Source organism: Labeo rohita, chromosome 15 (genome assembly GCF_022985175.1).
Source record: "Labeo rohita strain BAU-BD-2019 chromosome 15, IGBB_LRoh.1.0, whole genome shotgun sequence".
Lineage (NCBI taxonomy): Eukaryota > Metazoa > Chordata > Actinopteri > Cypriniformes > Cyprinidae > Labeo > Labeo rohita.
The window spans coordinates 10011432-10031208 of record NC_066883.1 but is presented as its reverse complement, the minus strand read 5'-3'; the positions used below and the strand labels follow the sequence as shown (position 1 = coordinate 10031208).

Genomic DNA, 19777 nt, shown 5'->3' with positions numbered 1-19777 from the left:
GTTTGAGTTGAGTTTATGCTGGCCCCAGTGGGTAATGTAATTAAATGCATTAACTAATATTAACTAAGAGCCATACATTTGTTACTGTGTTTTTAAATCTTTGTTAATAAATATACAACTGTTAATTTTTAGCTCCTGTTAGCTTAGGACCATTAAATAATATTAACAAAAAATACAACTGTTGATTTTAATAATGTATTAGTAAAATTAACATGAACTAAGATTAATAAATGCTTCAGAAATATTTTTCATTGTTATTTTATATTAACTAATGTAATTAATATTGTTAACAATAGTAAAGTGTTACAGTTTTTCTTTCTTGCTTTTCGTAGTAATTAATATTAATTTTATTTTTTCATTTCGCAGTCAGAACTCCAGTGGCACTCATTTTAGCACTCATTTAGTTACTGTGAATGGCCTTTTTAGGTTTCACAACTTCCAAAATCCTAATTTAACCCCTGCTTACTATTCACAATCACCCCCACAATCACACAACAGCAAGCAGAGGTGTTTGTACTGAAGCGGCAAACTGTGGAGAAAAACACATTACAGTAACTGCAAAGAAATTCTAATTATGTTGCTTTGACAAGAAAGAGAAACGTACTCGCACACAGACACACTCCCTGTGGGCTGCAGCCATAATCAAACCGCAGCGCTGGCAATTACAGAGGACTTCTTTAGAGAATGTCAGACGCACATGCAATCTTGTTTCCACTCAGCACTGAGTCGGAAAAGACAATGTTCAAGGTAAACACGCTTCTTTTGTTGGCTTCTCCTTGCACAAGCACAGGACACAAGAGCAGAAATAGAGGCTCCTTCAGCAAAAACACAGGGTCACTGCTCAGAAAACCAATTATGTTGCTATGGTCTCTGCACTTGGAGGAAAGTGCATTCTTTAGTGTTTTAAACTCAAAGTCAAGGTTGCTGAAAAGTCTAGCTTTGCATAGAAATTAAAAAAGCTATTACAATTACCTCTTTGAAGAGCAAAGATATTCAAAGCTTTCATTCAAAAGCTTTTCATATTGCTATGCATATTACATACAGGAGAAAAAAAAATGAGTACAAACCCAACAAACGAAAATTCCGTCCTCATTTACTCACCCTGCCAAGCTAAAAAAAAATAATAATAAAATAAAATAGCACAATACTTAGGTAGTATACTTAGGTTTTTAATACTATACAGTACTGTATATAGCTAACTAATTTGAATATTTATAAAATATGCACACTGCTTATTCAATTTAGTATAATAAGTTACAGCTACTTAATTCCATTACATTCAAAACATTTAAAATGGAAATTTGCTTAATTCTTGTATGTTGGGACTACATTAAATATTTCTGTTGAAAATGGACCGTGAATTTGTAATTCCCAGCAAGCTTTGCAAGGAAATGATTTGGAAGAGTTCAGTTCTAGTTTTAGACTAAAGGTATTTACTTGGTGCTTGTTAGTGTTTAATGATCATTTATTTTGGAGAATTTATGTTGATGAGTCAGGTTTTATTGAGGTTTACTTTTTTAGGTTAATTTGTTCAGAAGTTTGTTCACCAAAACTTCACTGTAAATAGACTTTTTCTAGTCTTGAAGTATGGACTTTATTTGTGTGGAAACTTTTTCCAAAATTTAATTCAGTTTATTGATTTTTCCTGAAAATATATATTGGTAACGCTGCAAAATATGTTTCAAATCTTTAAAGTTGATGCATTAGGCATCATTACCCTGTTGAAAAAAAACTTTATATGCTGGTTAGTTATGTTTTGAAGCATGGCTGCTGGTTTAAGCTGATCCTTAGCTGGTCCTAAGATGCACTGTTAGACATTTCTGTAATTTCTACAGTTATTAACTGTACATCACCCAGTATAATACTGCAAATTTCCTTTGCAGTAAATAACTGTAATAACCATGGCATTATGGGAATTTTCTGTGACGTCAGACCCCACATACAGAGACTTACTATATTTTTTAAAATCGCTGAATACTACTGTATTTGCTGTAACGGCCTCATTGGCGGCCTTCAATTGAGGCTGTTTTATTTTCTCATTTATTATATTTGGATTGACACGATTCGCCCTACACCGTGTCTACAACGCCGCAACAGCTTGGGACGGACTACACTGGATGTGTTGCATAGCTTGTAATGACTGGAAAATCCATTTGTCCTTCATGTCAGACACAGCGCGAGCGCTTGAAGTACATCTGTAAGTCAGAAATATACCGGGGCATTACTTTACTGTCCGCATTCACTGTAGATTGTATATTTAATGGGTTCTATATTGCCTTTTGTCGAGTCGCGCTGCGCCGTGCCCCTCATGTCCGAGGAAGACGCTGAAGCAGCAGGAGAACATCTACGCTGTGTTCCGGAGAACATCTACGCTGTGTGTCGATGCAATTTACGAGAGATTAAGACCAGGAAGTAAGGTAAAAATATATATACGTTTGTCTAAGTGTTTATCAGATTTTTGCACGCTAGTTTAACCTAATAATATTTACCCATCAACATGGCGGTTACAAACTTTACTATAGTAAACTGCGCCGTTGTTTCAAACGGCTTTTGTCAGTTTATTGAATTAAGTAACCAAATGAAAATTATTTTTTAACGAGCAACACTTATCTTATATTAACATTAGGTTAACTAATGTGAAATTTTGTTCAGGTGTTAGTAGTTAATGTTGGCCAGTAGCCTATTAAGAAAAAAAAATCATATGTTAGCCAGGTTAGACAAGTTATATGGCTAAAACCGTTCTAGTTTTAGAATTAGTTTGTTATAATTATTAATGGAATTTAAGATTTATTGCATTTTGTTGTGTTTGTGTTTTAAAGGCAACTGCAATGAAGCATCTAGAAAGACGAGCATGCCAACCACTCTGAGAATTATAGTTCATGGTAAGAGAACAATATGGTTTTGAGATGTTTGTGTATTTGGGGTTTTCCTTTTAAAAGTGTGCCATTTCTACTTCTTGTTTTTCAGAGAAGACATTCCTGTCACTAACAAATTGGATGGTGAGCAAAAATGGTAGTCATGTTTTGGAGCAGCACCTGTGTTTTGCAGATGGCTGTGTATTCTTTGGCTGCATGTCTTTTCCTCTATTATGTTTCTGTTGCCTATAGATTCTTTGTGAGGATAAATCCAGAGGATACAACATAATCCACTGCAAAACATCCTAAAACAGGAGAAATGGTAAAGATGCACTGTTACAGTAGTATACTGATTCATTTGACCTTTTTTATAGTATTTGACTGTAAAACAGTTCAGTTTGCAACTGTAAATTAAATACAGTTTGCTACTGTAAATCTTAATTATAGTAACTTACTGGCAACTAGAGTTTTTGGGAAACGCACCCCTGACCTGTCACACTGAAATGTCTAGGAATACGGTTTGAATAGGATTCCAAACTGTACTGTATGAATGTAGCTCAAAACAAATTTGTAAAAATCAGATTTCATGTAGTTCATTGCCGTTCAGATTATCTAAATGTGTTCGGATTTCAAATGGATTTGCACAAAAATTAGATGTGGGCTGAAAGTCTGAACAAAGCTGAACAAAGAGTTCTTGTTTTTTTTTTGTTTTTTTCTCATTCTACAGAAAAGGGCAGCTCTGACATTTTGCAAAACATTTTCTTTTGTGGATACAATGACAAGGTTTTAAATTAAATATTTTAAAACTATCACCCCAAAATACTCAACATCTCTCATCTCAGATGTATTCAGTAAACACACTTTCTTCATTCTCTGTGGCTGGCGGTGCGTCGCAGCTGTTTTGTGACCATTATGCGAGAATCAGTGTTGAAGCGTCTGTGGGAACAGCAGGACCCCAGAGACAGCTTCCTCGGGCTGGCTGCTCACTCAGAACCATGGAAGACAGGCAGATTTTCCTGCCATAAATATTAAATGCTTGACATTGATGCCTGATGCTCTCTCCTAGATAGCTGACTTGGCACGACAAGGTTGTGCAATTCACACGCATGATGGGTTTGTTTTGAAGTTAGCAGCACTTTCAGTCTTAACCTCCTGTCTCTTCAGAGACACAGCAAACCTGCCTCATACAAAAGCAAAACTAGAAAAATATGAATTTTGTACAGAACCCAAAGGCAGTGTAAAAATAATATATCTTTCTCTTAAAGCAGCTTGTATCCCCAGTGTAATTCTAATGTATCCAGTTTGTCTTCAGGATGCTAGCGATGAGTCTCGAATTTTTATTCTGCATTATCTATGAAACTTTAGGGTCATGAAAATACTTATTCTGCTTCCTTAAAGTTGAAATTTGCACTTTTTTCCAGTACTATATGTTGTCCTATCCTAGCTTCATGTTTGAAGGTGAGTAAATCATGACAGAATTGTCATTTTCATCACACAAATTGTGTGTGGGTTCAGGTGAATGACAGCTTATACAGTACATATGTTATTGGGTGCTTTCTCTTTCAAGCTCTAGAATATATGAAGTTAACTTGAAGTCAACACTGTTGGTGTAAATTCTGCTAAAACTAATTTTATCAGAAGCTAAAATTACTAAATTTGTGACCTGTTTTATAGAGATGAGCTGCTCAGTATGTCTGTTTCTTCAGTTGTAAAAGATGAAAAACAAAAGATGGATTTATGAGTTGAATAAATAAATGATTCCCCACAGCCATTGTAGTGCTATTTTAGGACCTTGTAGACAGTCTACAGAATGTCTGCATGGCTTTCACTGTGAATTAAAAATTCAAGGAAGACACATGGAATTAGGCCGCAAACTCAAATTGCATTTAGATTACTCATGTTCCTTTTTGTACAAGAAGAAATGATCTTGAACTAAAGCTTCTTAAAAACAGCAAGAGGATAGACAGCAAACATGAAAGACTGTTACACATGCTATACAGATAAGTAACGCTTTAGTTTAAGGACCAGTTCTCACTATTAACTAGTTGCTTACTAGCATGCATTTTACTAGCATATTGGCTGTTTATTACTACTTATAAAACATATAATGCATTATTGTGCATGGCCATATTTTAGATCCCTTAAGTATACCCCATACCTAAACATAACAACTACCATACTAATAATAAGCAGCAAATCAGGGGTTTACTGAGGCAGTAAACTATTTACTGAGGCAGTAAATAGTTAGTAAATACAAAGAATTGGAACCCAAACTAAAAGTGTGACATCAGATGAATATAGATAAAGACAGTGATCCCATAGGAAATCACTTACTCTGAATAATGATGCATCTATTTTATTTTCTGATTGAACACAATCTTTTTCAGACTCTTCAAAACTTTACTCTGTAGGAGTAAAGTATTATTGAATCATTAATTTAACTAATGATTAAATCTGCTGCAAAATCATGCAGAATCATAACAAATGATTGAAAATGTTATATGTGTATATGCGCATACATTACAAAGCAGAAATCTTTATTCAGATTTCATGTCTTATCTGTCAGCCAATTCAATGTTTGCTATCAATGAATATGAACAGAACTTTTTAAATTAGCAGGGTAAATTCCTGACTTTAAACAAATAACCATGTGCATGCAGATGAATAAGTTTTTACATCCACTAGCTTATGATCTTTATCAGAGGTCAATCTTCCAACTCTTTTGCTGCGTCCGAAATCGGATACTTCCCTACTATATAGTACGCGAAAAACAGTATGCGAGGCGAGTAGTATGTCCGAATTCATAGTATTCGAAATTCAGTAGGCGAGAAGTACCCGGATGACCTACTGCTTCCGCCCGAATTCTGTAGTACGCATACCATGGACACTTTCCCATCCCATGAGGCTCCGGGAGAGGATGCGTTGTATTCGAAAAATGGCGGAAGGTGGAGACGCGGCTCATTTCAAGTGTAAGTACCTCAGGAAAAAACGTTGTTTATTGTGATTAAATTACACTTGTTTAACACGATCTAAATAAACGGATGACTTATTGAAAGTTTAAACATTGTAAATCGAAACGTTATTTGACAAATAATCTAGAAGCTGTCTCTACGAAGCCGTGATCTGCGAGCAGCTGACCAACGCCTTCTCTGAGCTGTCTGTCCAATCAACGTTAAAACGCCGAACATTGCCGGTGCTGGTGTTCGTGCAGTGGAGCAGTCTCTTTAAATTTCGCGCTGTTGTGACGACGCATGACACGTGACAACATCAATATGGCGGATGTAGTACGTCCGAATTCCATTCATACTACCCACATTCATACTATATAGAACGTACTTTTTAACGGTCGGGTAGTACGTTCATATTTAAATGTAGTACCTACTTAACCAGTATGCGATTTCGGACGCAGCATTTATCTTCTCCAGGAACTACATTTCCCAGAATACTTTGCATGAACTCTTTATTACCTTATTACCTCCACATGTGACTGGTTTGCTTGTTAAGGTTTGCCTACATGTTTGCCACATTTTTCTTCCCATAAGAGTGGAAGAAATTACGTTTTTTTGAGGAAAACACTTCAGGATTTTTCTCCATATATATGCAGAAAAATCCTGAAATGCTTTCCTCAAAAACCATAATTACTTTATGACTGAAAACAGAAAGACATGAACATCTGGGATGACAAGGGGGTGAGAAAATTATTTGTAAATTGCTGTTCTGGAAGTGGACGTCTCCTTTAATGTATTATCTTAATTTGTAGTGCAAACTGTTTTACCGTTTACTGCACGTTGTTATTCTTCTCCTTATTTCCCTATAGCGGCTAATGGACCAGAAGTCTCACCCATAGGCTTACTTCCACATTGAAGAATAAGGTGGATATAAACTCTGTTTTAATTTAATCCTTGTTCTAATCTCAGAGCGGTGATTCATTGCACAAGTAAAGTTGCTATACAGTCAAGTAAATGTTCATCTTGAAATATAACAGTTATTCTCATGTTTAGTTTATAAAAATTAGTAAAGATGAAGTAAATTGTGTGCAACAGATGTTTTAGCAAAGTTTAATCATGCTGATTTACAGGCATTTTGTGTGTGTGTGTGTGTGTGTGTACTTGTTTTTGCTACATTGTGGGGACCAAATGTCCCCTCAAGGATAGTAAAACCTGAAATTTTTGACATGGAGACCGGTCCCCACAATGTTAAAAAATGATTAAAAATAGTAAATGATGTTTATCTGAAAGTGTAACGATGCAAATATGTTTTCTGTGAGGGCTAGGTTTAGGGTTAGGGTTGGGTTAGGGGATAGACAATATCGTTTGGTCAGTATAAAATCTATAGAAGTGTATGGAAAGTCCCCACAATTCACAAAAACAAACGTGTGTGTGTGTGTGTGTGTTTGTTTGTTCACTTTTCAATAGCCTAAAAGTAGCCTAATAAAATTGTTTTGGTTACAAAGCTGCATGTACAATATATAGACTGTATCTTGTATGCAAATATATGCTAATAAAACAGGACATTTAAAATTTTGCAGACAAACAACATATCTGAAGGTCAAGCACTTCATTTTAAACTGATGAAAAGGAAAATAATTGACACTTATTTGTCAGTCAGATCTACAGTTGTAGTATATTTTTAAATATTTGATGGTCTGAAAAATTCACTTATTTATGACCCTGGACCACAAAATAAGGGTCAATTTTTAAAAAAATGAGATTTATATGTCATCTGAAAGCTGTGCTACTTAAAACTGGTTTTGTGGTCCAGGGTCACATTTAACATCGGTTCCTCTCAAACAAGACTCTGCATTTAGAAACCCAGTGTTTAGAGGTGTGTTGACTTTCAAGGCCCCAATATAATGATTTCAAGTTCAAGTGAAGAATAAATGGGTATGATAACTTAGATTTCAAAACTACATCTGACCAAAGCAAAGTTTATTCAGAGTTTGTTATGGTGGTTTGAAACTTTCCGCAAAACTTCACAACGGTTGTTAAACAACTTTAGACTGCCACTGGTCCATGATGATTCCAAAATGGGTGTGTGTGCTCTATAGACAGCAGGCCAACTTGTAGGTTTTGCAACATAGCTAGACTGTTCTACAAGTTTTTAGTGATCAAAACAACAGATTGAGAGGGAAATCATCCACTGAGCTTCTGTGCGCTCGGAGCACTGAAGCAATGTTTAAGTTAAAGATGAACGAGATTGCTTGACAGATGAAGTGACAGATATCAGCTGTCACAGGTGAGGTGATTTACAAGCAGTCTGTCAGGTGAGCCGTAGCTGAAACCACAAGGGAATGTTTCACTTCCTCAATGCCTCGTTCCTGCTGTCACCAGATCCCCTGTCTAACATTACGGAAACTTCTCCTTTGAAATAGTCAGCTAACTTTAAACAGCATCAACTTTTTTGATTTAGTTTAACAAAAGGTAACAAATTGTCAGCATTAACGCATAATAGAGTGACCAGGTGTCCATGTTTTCTGAGGACACTTCCAGATAAAGGTGTTACAGCCGGTTGCACCAGCTAGACGTAAAAAAGCTGGGTGTAAGCCCTACACTGGGCTTTGCGACGTCCAACTTTACAATAAATATTTACACCTGTTGCACCAGCTAAAACTATGATCAGGCGCAACTACCGCAGTGATAGCTGAGACGACACCCACGCTGCAATGGCTAAAACTACTAATATAAAACTGAATTGCTCAAAACATCGTAACAAATGAAGCCACCATGAAATAATTTCATTAACTAAATAATTCCTAACATGTACACGTTTTTGTATCTGAGGTCTCCCTGCACATTCCCATGGCATATTTCTTCAGACTAACACTAAAAATAAAGGCGACAGGTTACGTAAAATATAATGAATGTAATACAATGCTTCTTTCTAGAGTTATTTATTTCTGACTATCGAGTTTATGTACAATAAATGTCTTTCCTGAGGTAAATGTGAGCCTACTGACGTCTTTCTGTGGCTGAAAAAACACATTTATAAATTGTATTTTGTGATAGAATTGACAGAATTTGAAAACTGTTACTTTATTTCTGATTAAAAAGTAACCACAAAACATACTGCGATTATTGGATGGCAGGAACGCTGCAAATGATGAGAGGAATTAAAGATGTTAAGTATTTCCAAGCATTTATATTGTCCAAGCAAGATGTCGAATAGAAAAATTAAGGGAATAATTTAAGACAGTTATATACTGTTATCAGCATGGTAAAGTAGATTTGTCTCTTGTTGTCTCTGAGAGAATTTGTGCCGTTAATACAGTGTTAGTTTCTTGTTTGCTTTCACTTTTACAACTCTTGCGCAAAGTTTGTGCGTTGCTTGCTTGCTGCTTGACCCCTACCCCATAATAATTGTTTATAGGCCACATTATCCTGCCCATAAACTTTACAGTTGGCGTCTACAATAATTAATTTAAAAGAATCATGTCCGAGCAAATCGTGACTTTTCACTTTACGCCTACCTCTGACTAGCCATAAGATTTAGTCTCAGACGTAGCACTACGCCGAGATGGTGCAACAGGATGTAGCCTATGCAGAATGCAGTGAGATGCAGTTGAAAAAAAAAATAAATCAAATTATGAGTACTTAATTATACATAAATATATCCTAAATTTCAAATTCTGAGTTTCATTCCACTTTTTTGAATGAACTGATTGAACCAATGATTCAGTGACACATTTGTCTTCCTTTGTTTCTGAATGAACTGAGTTGTACCATGTACCATTTTTTATTTAAATGATATCTCTGATCATTTCAAACTAATCTTAAATGTATGGTGCACATTTCTGCATATATTAATGTTGAAAGGTGTCACAATTTAATACTTTATAATGAGGCTTTTATTCAAGTATGAGGCAGTTAAAAACTATCCTTGACCTGACAGCAAACCCACAGCCTGTGAGTAAGTCCAGCATAGCACTACATCTCATATACTAATTGCTAAACTCACATTTCAATAACATATTTCAAATCAGCAATCAAATCTGGGATAAATGGTATTGTTTTTTATTCACAAGTAATGCTCCAGCCAATGTGTAAGTGCAGTGTAAAGCAAAGGCAGTGCATAAGTATCATGTAAAGACCAGTGGGTGACTTGACAAGTGGTCAGTCTCATTAATATACTGTCTCTACGTTTGGTGCAAAAAATATTACTATAATAATTGAGTGGATCTATAGGGGAAAAAAGCATTCAAATTAATCACATAATTAATTTTATAATATAGGGCACAGAGCATACCAGCGGGAGCAGTTCTTATAAATAACAAGCTAAATCAATCAAGCTAGCACTACGTCCCTGGTGAGGAGAGATTTATTAAAAGTGTTTCTACCCAGTTTATTGTTCAATTGACTAAATGTTCTGCTATCACCTTTCAATTCACTTCTCACCATCAAGGGGCTTAATAAAGTTGTCAGTTTGTTTTATCGATTCAATTTACATATTTACATTGCATGTGCTAGATGCCATACGGCAGGGAATCTTATAAACCCAGTGCCGAGAGCTGATGCAATTCATGAATACTGCCTTGGTAATCAAAGCAAAACTAACACATTACAGGGACGATTTATTCTCATAACAACACTTAGTCTGTCGGTCTGTAGATTGTGAATGTGATTTATGACCCTTTTATTAAAGTAAATGACCATCCAAATATTCATAGCTTTTTTGATGTACTTCCTGTCAACATGCTTTAATATGGAACAAAGCAGCACCTAATAAGCATAGCAAATATTATAGAACCAGATCTGTGAATATGCTTTGGTCCTTGTTCTTCTGCTATGTTCGGTTGCTAGGTTTTTCTAAGTGGTTATTAGTATGTTGCTATGTGTTTACAATCACTTATAAAAGCAATAGCACATCTTTACTCAACAAGCCGCATGGTTTGAAGCATCATTCATGTGCATAGTACAGATGGTCCCGGAATTTTAATATTTAGGGTTAAGGGTTTGTACAAATCCCTAGCACTCAGTATGAGCAATAGTTATAGTGACGCTTGCCTTCGCAAACACCACCAAACATGCAGAGCTATAAGAATGATACTGCAAAGTTCACATAATCCAGCTTGGATAACAGCACTGTTTGCTTAAGCTTCTTAATATGCTGATGTGTTGATGCCTTCGGCCAAACTAAAAATTTATTGCGGCTTTGCCCGGCAATTGGGCTACTTCATTTGCAAATGTTCAAAGAAACAGCTTACGCTTTGGAGATTTAAGAAAAGAGGAAATAACTGAAATAACAACAGTGATTTCTTAACTTCTAAATCCGTCACTAGAGTGGCATGAGGTGGACTTCTAACACAAGAAAGACTCCTGTATGTTTTAGTCTTTTTTTATAGTCTTATGTAAGTCATGTTTCAGTTCCATTTGTTTGTTGCACTGTTTTTAAAAGCAACCAACATTATGTATAAACATTTCTATTTTCTTTTATACTGTCTTAGTATACTGTGATAACTACAGCAATGAAATTTATATCTACATTTTTAACGTTTAACAAAATATCTATTTAGGCAAAGTGCAAATAGCCTGCCTTGTTGGCAGAGGCTATTTTCACTAACTCCGCCCACCAATGTGTGATTAGTGTAGTCAACAATATTAAAAAGACAACTGTCAATCATTAGCCACAGTGGCATAGAGGGTAAAGCGTGTATTAGTGTTGTCACAATTTTTACAACCAAAATTTTTACTTCGATACGACACCTGACTAAAATATCACAACTACTGAACCGATACTATGAAAAAACAGAAAACAGAAAAAGTAACTGAATAATAGATGATCCAAATGGAGATCATAGTTATTTTATCTATTAAAACAAAGCATTTCATCCCCCCCTTAAAAAAAAAAATAATAATAATAATCACATGATGAACAACTACCGAGCCTACAGATATGTAGAGATCTTTGCTATATTTATGAGTTAGCTTAAAGCATAAAGCCAAATCTTATTTCATGATATAGTAATTTTAATTTTATTTCAACAACAATTTATATCATGACATAGTCATTTTTTGTTACTTTATATTTGTTATTAATAATAAGAACCTAGATGCAAGTAACAAACTAAAGGACAACTACAATAAAACAAAGACACAAATGAAATAAAGAGGGCCCTATGAAACCTGTTTTATTTTTTCCTAAATTCTCATTTTAATTTTTCTAGACTATATTTTAATAGTTACATTAAAAAACATATTTAAATTAAATTAAAAAGCATGTCTAATTAGTTGAAATCATGAAACTTGCAGAATTTACAGCAAATTTTTTAAAAGTAATATATATATATATATATATATATATATATATATATATACATTATAGGCTATTTATTTCTCTCTTTTTTCAGAAATACTGTGTATTTACAGTTTTCTGGTAAATGTTTTTTTCTGGCAAATATTCCTTAAACATTGTTTTAATAATTTTTTTTTTTTTATTATTAGTTCTATCTTTCCATTAAGTAATATATTAATATATTTCTGACTGTAAAGTTAACTTTTATTTTGAGGGGTTGCTGTGAAGATTTTTAGGGTCTTCATTATATGACGATATTTTTCCGCAAAAGAAATATATATTAAGGCGGCAGAGGCTGAAAACACAGCAAGTGTCATGTGTATGTGTGTAGTAAACAAAACTGCGCGTCTGCGCCCTTCACTAACACAGACACTCAGAAATACGGCTCTTACTAAAACGCATTCTTAAAGTATCAGTACTAAAAAATGCGGAATCGTACCGTATCGCAATACTTTTTAAGTACCAGTAAATCATGCAACACTAGCACCAAAGTCTTTCTGACGCGATCGACCCGGGTTCGAACCCACCTTTTCGCAAACTTTTTTTTTTCCTTTTCAAATCATATATCACATTGCATTTATTTTCAGTAAAAATGAAAGGGAGGGCTTTATTGTTCCAGTAAGGTGGCATCCATTTAATAATTTAATAATATTTTGAATTAAAATTATGATTTACACCCAACACGTTATTATTGCATGCTGTTTTATAATATACTACAATACTGAGGTGCAGATAATTATTTGCAATAAGTAGTATAAATAGCAGAAAATTCTGCTATTTTAACATATAGTGTAAATAGAATCTATAGCTATTTGCACAGTGTAAATAGCATATTGCTAAAAATACTGCTATTTTCACTTAGTGTAAATAGCATCCATCGCTATTTTCATGTAGTGTAAATAACATCTATTGCTTTTTGCATATAGTGTAAATAGCCTCTATTTCATTAGTCAAATATTAGTAAACATCAGAATTGCTGCAAAGTGCACAATGGTTGTCAAATGTAATATGAGAGCCGACTTCCATATTCCCTATAAACAGGCAGAATGAGAACAGCTTCGGTTTATGGAAATATTACATCAGACAGTTGCAAGGGGCAAAGAAAGTTGGTGGCAAATGCGGGCCGCTTGGATGTGGCGGCATATTCTTGCTCATGGCAGCACATGTCCAATCAGATTTCTGACATCCCGTCGTGCTTCTTGAAGAAATGTAGTAGGCCTTTTGAGTGTTATAAAGCAATCCTGTGTGAGGGAAGTGATGTGTGGAGAGGTCAGAGATGAATTAGACGAGAGACGAGGAGACCATTTTGAAATGAGTAATGTGGGCAGTTTTTCAGGAGTTGTCAAAATCAGATTAAATGTGCCGTGTGGCTGTTGATCTATCCAATCTGTGCTGTCCAGCTCTGTTCATGTGATGAGTATATTCACAGGGCCCTATGTTTTCCTCAATTCAAACATTGTGGACATAAAAATGGTAATTTAAAAAAATGGAATTAATTGTGAAACAGAATTCAGTTGATGTTGGATGAATTCATTTAAAAAAAAAATAGTTTTTAATTATTAAAACTAACTTTTGTATGTGTGCTGATAAATTTACATAATTTACATAGTATAAAAAATGATACATTATTTAAAAAATAAATCAATCAATTTACAGGGGGGAAAAAGTATATGTGGTAGCCAAAATCTGACTGTGAAAATACTGCAGCAACAGTGGTAGCATCATGGCAATACACATGACACTAAATTTTTGCCATTTCATATCCATTAGGTCTATTTCAGGTTTTCACTGTAGACAGTAAGAGAACCTACTATTAGCCAATTAACAGGTTTTTAGTCATAGAATACTTACAGTCGCTTACCGTTAAAATGTTTTTTACAGTGTATTTACTGTATTTTTTTATATGTGACATTCAAAGTTAAAACAAGTTATTATATTTTAATAAAGTTACCTTTTTAGAACATACTGTCAAATTGCTGCTTGTGGTTTTTATTATATTAACATTACCTTCTGTTGTTCTTCTATTGTTCAGTATTATACAGTTATTTTAGAAAGGCCACATTACCTACAACAGTAAATTAATACAATGCCTAGAAAGCTGTCTGCTTATAGATAATATTATATTTGGCAGTAGCTATTTGTACTACATGTAAATAGGGATCACTGTTGCCAAGTCCAGAGTTTTCCAGCGGAATTGGGCTACTTTATCACTGTTGCCGCAGGTTGTTTTTGATGTCCACGGGTTGAAGTGACCCCAATAACATCATACTGAAATGTGAATTTACCAGGGGAACTCTGACAAAAAATTTACATATATATATATATATATATATATATATATATATATATATGTGTGTGTATTTTATCCCCCGGATCGCAAGTTTTAACAGGGGACCCTTTCTGAAACGTGATTGGCCTAGTTTTGGGCTAGTTTCGAGTAGCATTTGAGCAGGTCACAATTGACTGCAGTTTCCAACAGAAATGTCCACTGAGTGGCACTACAACAGTTCAGTTTTTGCAATCGCAAACATGCCATTTTAGCTTGTTTTTTGATCTCACATCTTTCAGTTCTTTCATCGTGAGTCATGTTTTTCACAGGATTCATACCCAAGGATTCCACATCTTAAGCCCAATTCCGTGCCGCCTGAGCTACCGAGCAAGCTTGTTACATTCGGTGTTCTGACAATTTGTGCTAGCCTGTATTGTACACCTACCCCAACCCTAAACCTACCCTTACTGTATTAAAAAACAAAGACTATAGAATACCCAAGACTTGTCACTCGCAAAGTTTTGAATGGGGAAAGATGCAGCGCTCATTATGGCCGCGAAGCCCCGCCTTCTTAATGAAAGAGCCAATCGTTGACTAGTAAAGTCAGCGTGTCACTGCAGCTGCCGTTAGAAGTCCCAACTGCTGTAGAAACAGTCAGCGTTCTGAGACATACAAAATTGATAGGAGCGGCACTTGTCTGCCCGAGAGGCATTTCAAAGATGGTTGCCGAGTGAAATGACTTGCCTTAAAAGGAAATACAGTGTTGGTAGCATACTCTGATAGGTAGCATAATTTGTCAGAACACCGGAAAGCGAAACATATGGCTTTAATCATAACTGTGTACGAAAATGTTTACTAGTACTCGCTGTTTTACCGCCTCTAGTGTTCATTTCTTTTAGATACTGCAGTGATATGTACTTATTGATACGTATTTTGCGTCCCACGAAAAAGTTGCCACAGGTAAGTTTTTGCCAAGAGACCACGTTGCGATAGAGGTTATGCTATTTACACTAATTGAAAATAGCATATTTTCTTAGCAATAGATGCAATTTACACTAAGTGCAAATAGCAATTGATTTTATTTGCACTAAGTGAAATGATCATTTTAAAGGGAACCCTGAGTAAGCCTTGTATGACTTAATATAACGTAAATTAAAATTTGTAGCAGAAAACCTTTATTTTAAATATCTATGTTTTATACATATTTTGGACTACGGGGGGCGCCATTATTTATTATTTTGATTACTAGAACGTTTGCACAGCTACTAAAAAAGCTTACAAATTATGTAATCATGCCAACGCTTGTTATGACACTGCAGCCACTAAAGGATGTGCAGCCACTTTACTGGGACAATAACTTCTTCCCTACACCTTCCCTAATCCTACCCAATACTTTTTTAAAACTTTTCGAATATTTCCTTCATTTTTATTGAAAACAAATGCCTTTCTGAAGTGATATGGGATTCAAAAAGAGAGGAAAAAAATAGTCAAAATAGTAGAACTCAGGTCGATCATGTCAAAAACACCACGGCACGCACATGCTTTACCACCTACGCCACTGGAACCGTTGTTTTATAATCGTTTTTTGTAGTGTTATCTAGCCCAATCACATCTTGGTGGGCAGAGTTAGTGTAAATAGCTTCTGTGAACAAGGTGGGCTATTTGCACTTAGTGTAAATTGACACTCCGATTATTATTTTCTTCTTCTCAATTGTTATTACATTTTGATATATTTTTATACTGTTCTATGTATTGAGAGAATAAAAAGATCATGTTTTTACCTTACTTTTAAAGGCAAAGGAGTGCTGTACACTGTCTGAGAGAAACATATTTAGATAGAAAAATAAATAAATAAACAGCTTTCTGCTACTACATTTTCTACAAGAAAAGGCAGAATGAAAGCTAATGAGAAGAAGCCAGAGAGATGTGGCATATGGTGTTTGATCACAGCTCTCGCAGTAATTGGTCTTTTTCTTTAGATATTAAACGCTCTAATACTTTGAAGCAAACTGAACGCATGGTAATGACCTGACTGCTTAAATCAGGGCTGAGTTTATGCTAATTTCCTCTCTCATAATTAGCATCCCTCACTATGTTACATCTGGCACATCATGTTCAAAAGCACTGCAGGTCACAGAAAATAACGTCAAGAAAACGCACACACCTAGCTTGTGTTGCTGGAGAAAGATGTCACAACTGCACCACTTCTAGATGGCTTTGAAGTTAATTAGCACTTCCTCTCTAGAAATGTACTATTTACTGAGAGAGAATGCTGAAATCAACACAACAAGGACAGACACTACTGCTTTCAGCCCTCCTGATGGGTAAAAAATCTCAATAACCAAAGACAAAAGTCCAAAAATTAGGTAACTGGACTCTGTTCATGTCCAGCAGGTATTCTGAGAGTGAAACAGACCAGGGTTTTCCAACTGAATATAGCTATGTATTTTGTGTAGCAATGGTTTTGTACACTCTCAAAAAGAATGCGTTAATTTTTAACACATTTTTGTGTTGATTGTTTTAAAACGTTTTGTGTTATTTTGTGTACATAACTGACACAAATTGTGTAATTATAATAAACACATTTGTGTGTAGAAATTAGCAGGAATAACACATTGGTTAAGTTAAAAGTACCACAAAATGTCGTCCATCCTATTTAAGAGTATATACAAACATATGCATGATTTTATAACTTGCATTTAGATTTATTTTTCCATGCTGTCCGCAACACAAAGAAGACCAGCAGTTGAGGTAGACTGCAATATGCTGCAGGAGAATGTATTTCATTATCAAATTGAAGCTGCCAACAGGCTATTAGATCATTCTCAAATATAAACATTAAAAAATGGAACTAAAATACCAGTATATTTTTGTTAAAAAGCATATACAGTATACTCATGTTATAAAACCTCACTGGCATACATTACGGCAAGGTTCAACTGGATTTTAACAAAAGGTTAGACTGTGCTCTCAGCTAATTTTTTATAAATGTCACATTGGTTTTATAAATTAATTAATTGTTTACTTGTGACATCTATTGGTCAAAACTGTTTTGATGTTTTTGCATGTTATATTTTTTCTGCATAATTAGTTTCATTTTTATAGTGCTTTATTATTTTATTTTATTATTTAGATTTTGCTGAACTGCCATTAACTGAACAGCCTAATATGCCATTTAATGGAAGGTTCCCATAGAGATAACATGCCCTGCTATTGAGTGATGGTTTTGCAAAAGGTCACTGTGTGTTTAATCAACTGCTTCACTCCCTCCTTGGCAATAGCAGTGGAAATATTTAATGTCTTTATATAGTTAAAGCTTAAATGCACAGTATATATTTATACAGAAATGGAAATTCTAAAACAGAACCTAAAAGGTATGACATCTATAGCCCCAGTTTCCCTATATTTTATATAGATAGACAGATAAACGTTTTTTCTTTAAGTTATAGCATGTTAGAGAAAAAAACCTTGCAATCTTCTTGAGAAGTGAAATAAAATAACTTCATTTAAGTAAAACGTAAAACATCAGCAGTTGAAAAGATTTGTGGGTACAGAAGCTAAAGTGATCCAGACTACGCTGAGCAAGGATTCACAGCAACACACTGCAGCACCCAAAAAGAAATTAAGATGCCGAAAGCCATTATGCATATTATATAATCAGAATCTGTTTTAAAGATCTGCTTTAACGCGGTAAAGCTAGAGGTGCACTTACCTCACTCATGGTTCAGTGTTGTCTTACGAGTTTTCCTCAGCGCACTTCAGCTGTAAGGAGTTCACAGTGGTTTCCTCACTCTCAGGGAGCTTTATAAAGTATGAAGCCGTCTCCTCAATGCCATGACGGTTGCACTAAACCAATAGGAGAGCCGTCGGCAAATCTCCTCCCTTCTGTCTGAAATATTACTGTCCTCTTTTATTCCTACAGTAATGACGAGAGCTGCGTCTCTGTCCTCTCATCATGAGCGCAGCTTCATAGCAGCCTGACAGTAGAGGATAAACAATCACCAGGATTATATTTGTGTGACACTCTGTTTAGCTACTAGGACTTGAAAACGCCAGTTTTGACATAATTTAATTAACACGAAGACTATTTTGAATTACAAAACCGAGACTCTGTTTTCTAATTGGATGAACTTCGAAGCCTTTAAAATAGCTAATTAATAGACATGCAAAATTACACTACACGTAAAATTAAAATAAAGTAATCAAAATAAGATAGATAAGTAATTATTTATTGCACATTGTATCTAAAATTTTACTGCTGATTCCTAATTATGGTAGATTTTGCAATTGCTTCTTTGGTTATTATCTTTCGCTATTTATAGTATGGTAAATACTCTGTAAATAGCGTATTCACTCTGTACCCAGAATCCGAACCTGGAATTCCATCCTTTTGAGCGTTTTGTCACTAGATCCACTCCGGGTTTTCCATTAACCGCTAGTAGCACATTAACAGAAACAATATGCTACCGTCTAGGTTACTATTCTTACATATGAATCAATATCTCTGCGATTCTCCTACATATATCTAAGTATCTCTTCGTGTGTCATCACACATATTCGATTCAATGTGCTGGATTCTAGGTAATTGATGTGTGTCTAATATATATATATTTAGATATATTATTTAAAGTCCCCCATTATGGATTTTTGAAAATTACCTTTCATGTAGTGTGTAAAACAGTTCTAAGTGAATGACAACATCCTGCAAAGTTGTAAATCTGAAAGTGCTCCATGTATAAAGTTGTCTTTTAAAAGGAATCTTAAAGGAGAAGTCCACTTCCAGAACAACAATTCACAAATAATTTACACAAGATCGTCTTCAGTCTTCAGTCGTGAAGAAATTATGGTTTTTGAGGAAAGCATTTTAGGATTTTTCTCCATATAATGGACTTCATTGGTATCCCGATTTTGAACTTCCAAAATGTAGTTTAAATGCAGATTCAAAGGGCTCAAACGATCCCAGCCAAGGAAGAAGGGTCTTATCTAGTGAAACAATTGGTCATTTTTTTCCGGAAAATAACATTTGTTTTACTTTTTAAGCACAAAAGCTTGTGTAGCACAGGCTCTGGGATGCACATTCACAACGCTACGTACTATTGAATCACGTCGAAAGGTCTTGCGGAACGTAGGCAGAACTACAGACCCAGTGTTTACAAAGCGAACGCGCAGAGACTAAGAAAGTGTAAGTAAGTTTGTAAATGCTGTTTACAAACAAAAAGGTACAGTGATGTCCTCCTCTCAAGTTGTAGGAGAAAATAAGATGGAGTTTTTCGCCATACTCAGTATACAGAGACGATGAACTTACACGTGATTCGTAGTAGTGATGGGAAGTTCGGATCATTTTACTGACACAGACCATTGAGTC

General features: G+C 35.0%; 1 protein-coding gene across 1 annotated transcript in view; it reads right to left on the bottom strand.

Annotated features, from left to right (window-relative positions):
• Nucleotides 1-18360, bottom strand: part of pcp4b (Purkinje cell protein 4b) — a 30439-nt gene extending 12079 nt beyond the window's left edge. Inside the window, exon 1 of the mRNA XM_051128509.1 lies at nucleotides 18125-18360. Within this exon, the coding sequence (XP_050984466.1) occupies nucleotides 18125-18133 (9 nt within the window). The 5' untranslated portion in view covers nucleotides 18134-18360. The remainder of the gene's footprint in view (nucleotides 1-18124) is intronic.
• Nucleotides 18361-19777: the final 1417 nt, after the last annotated feature.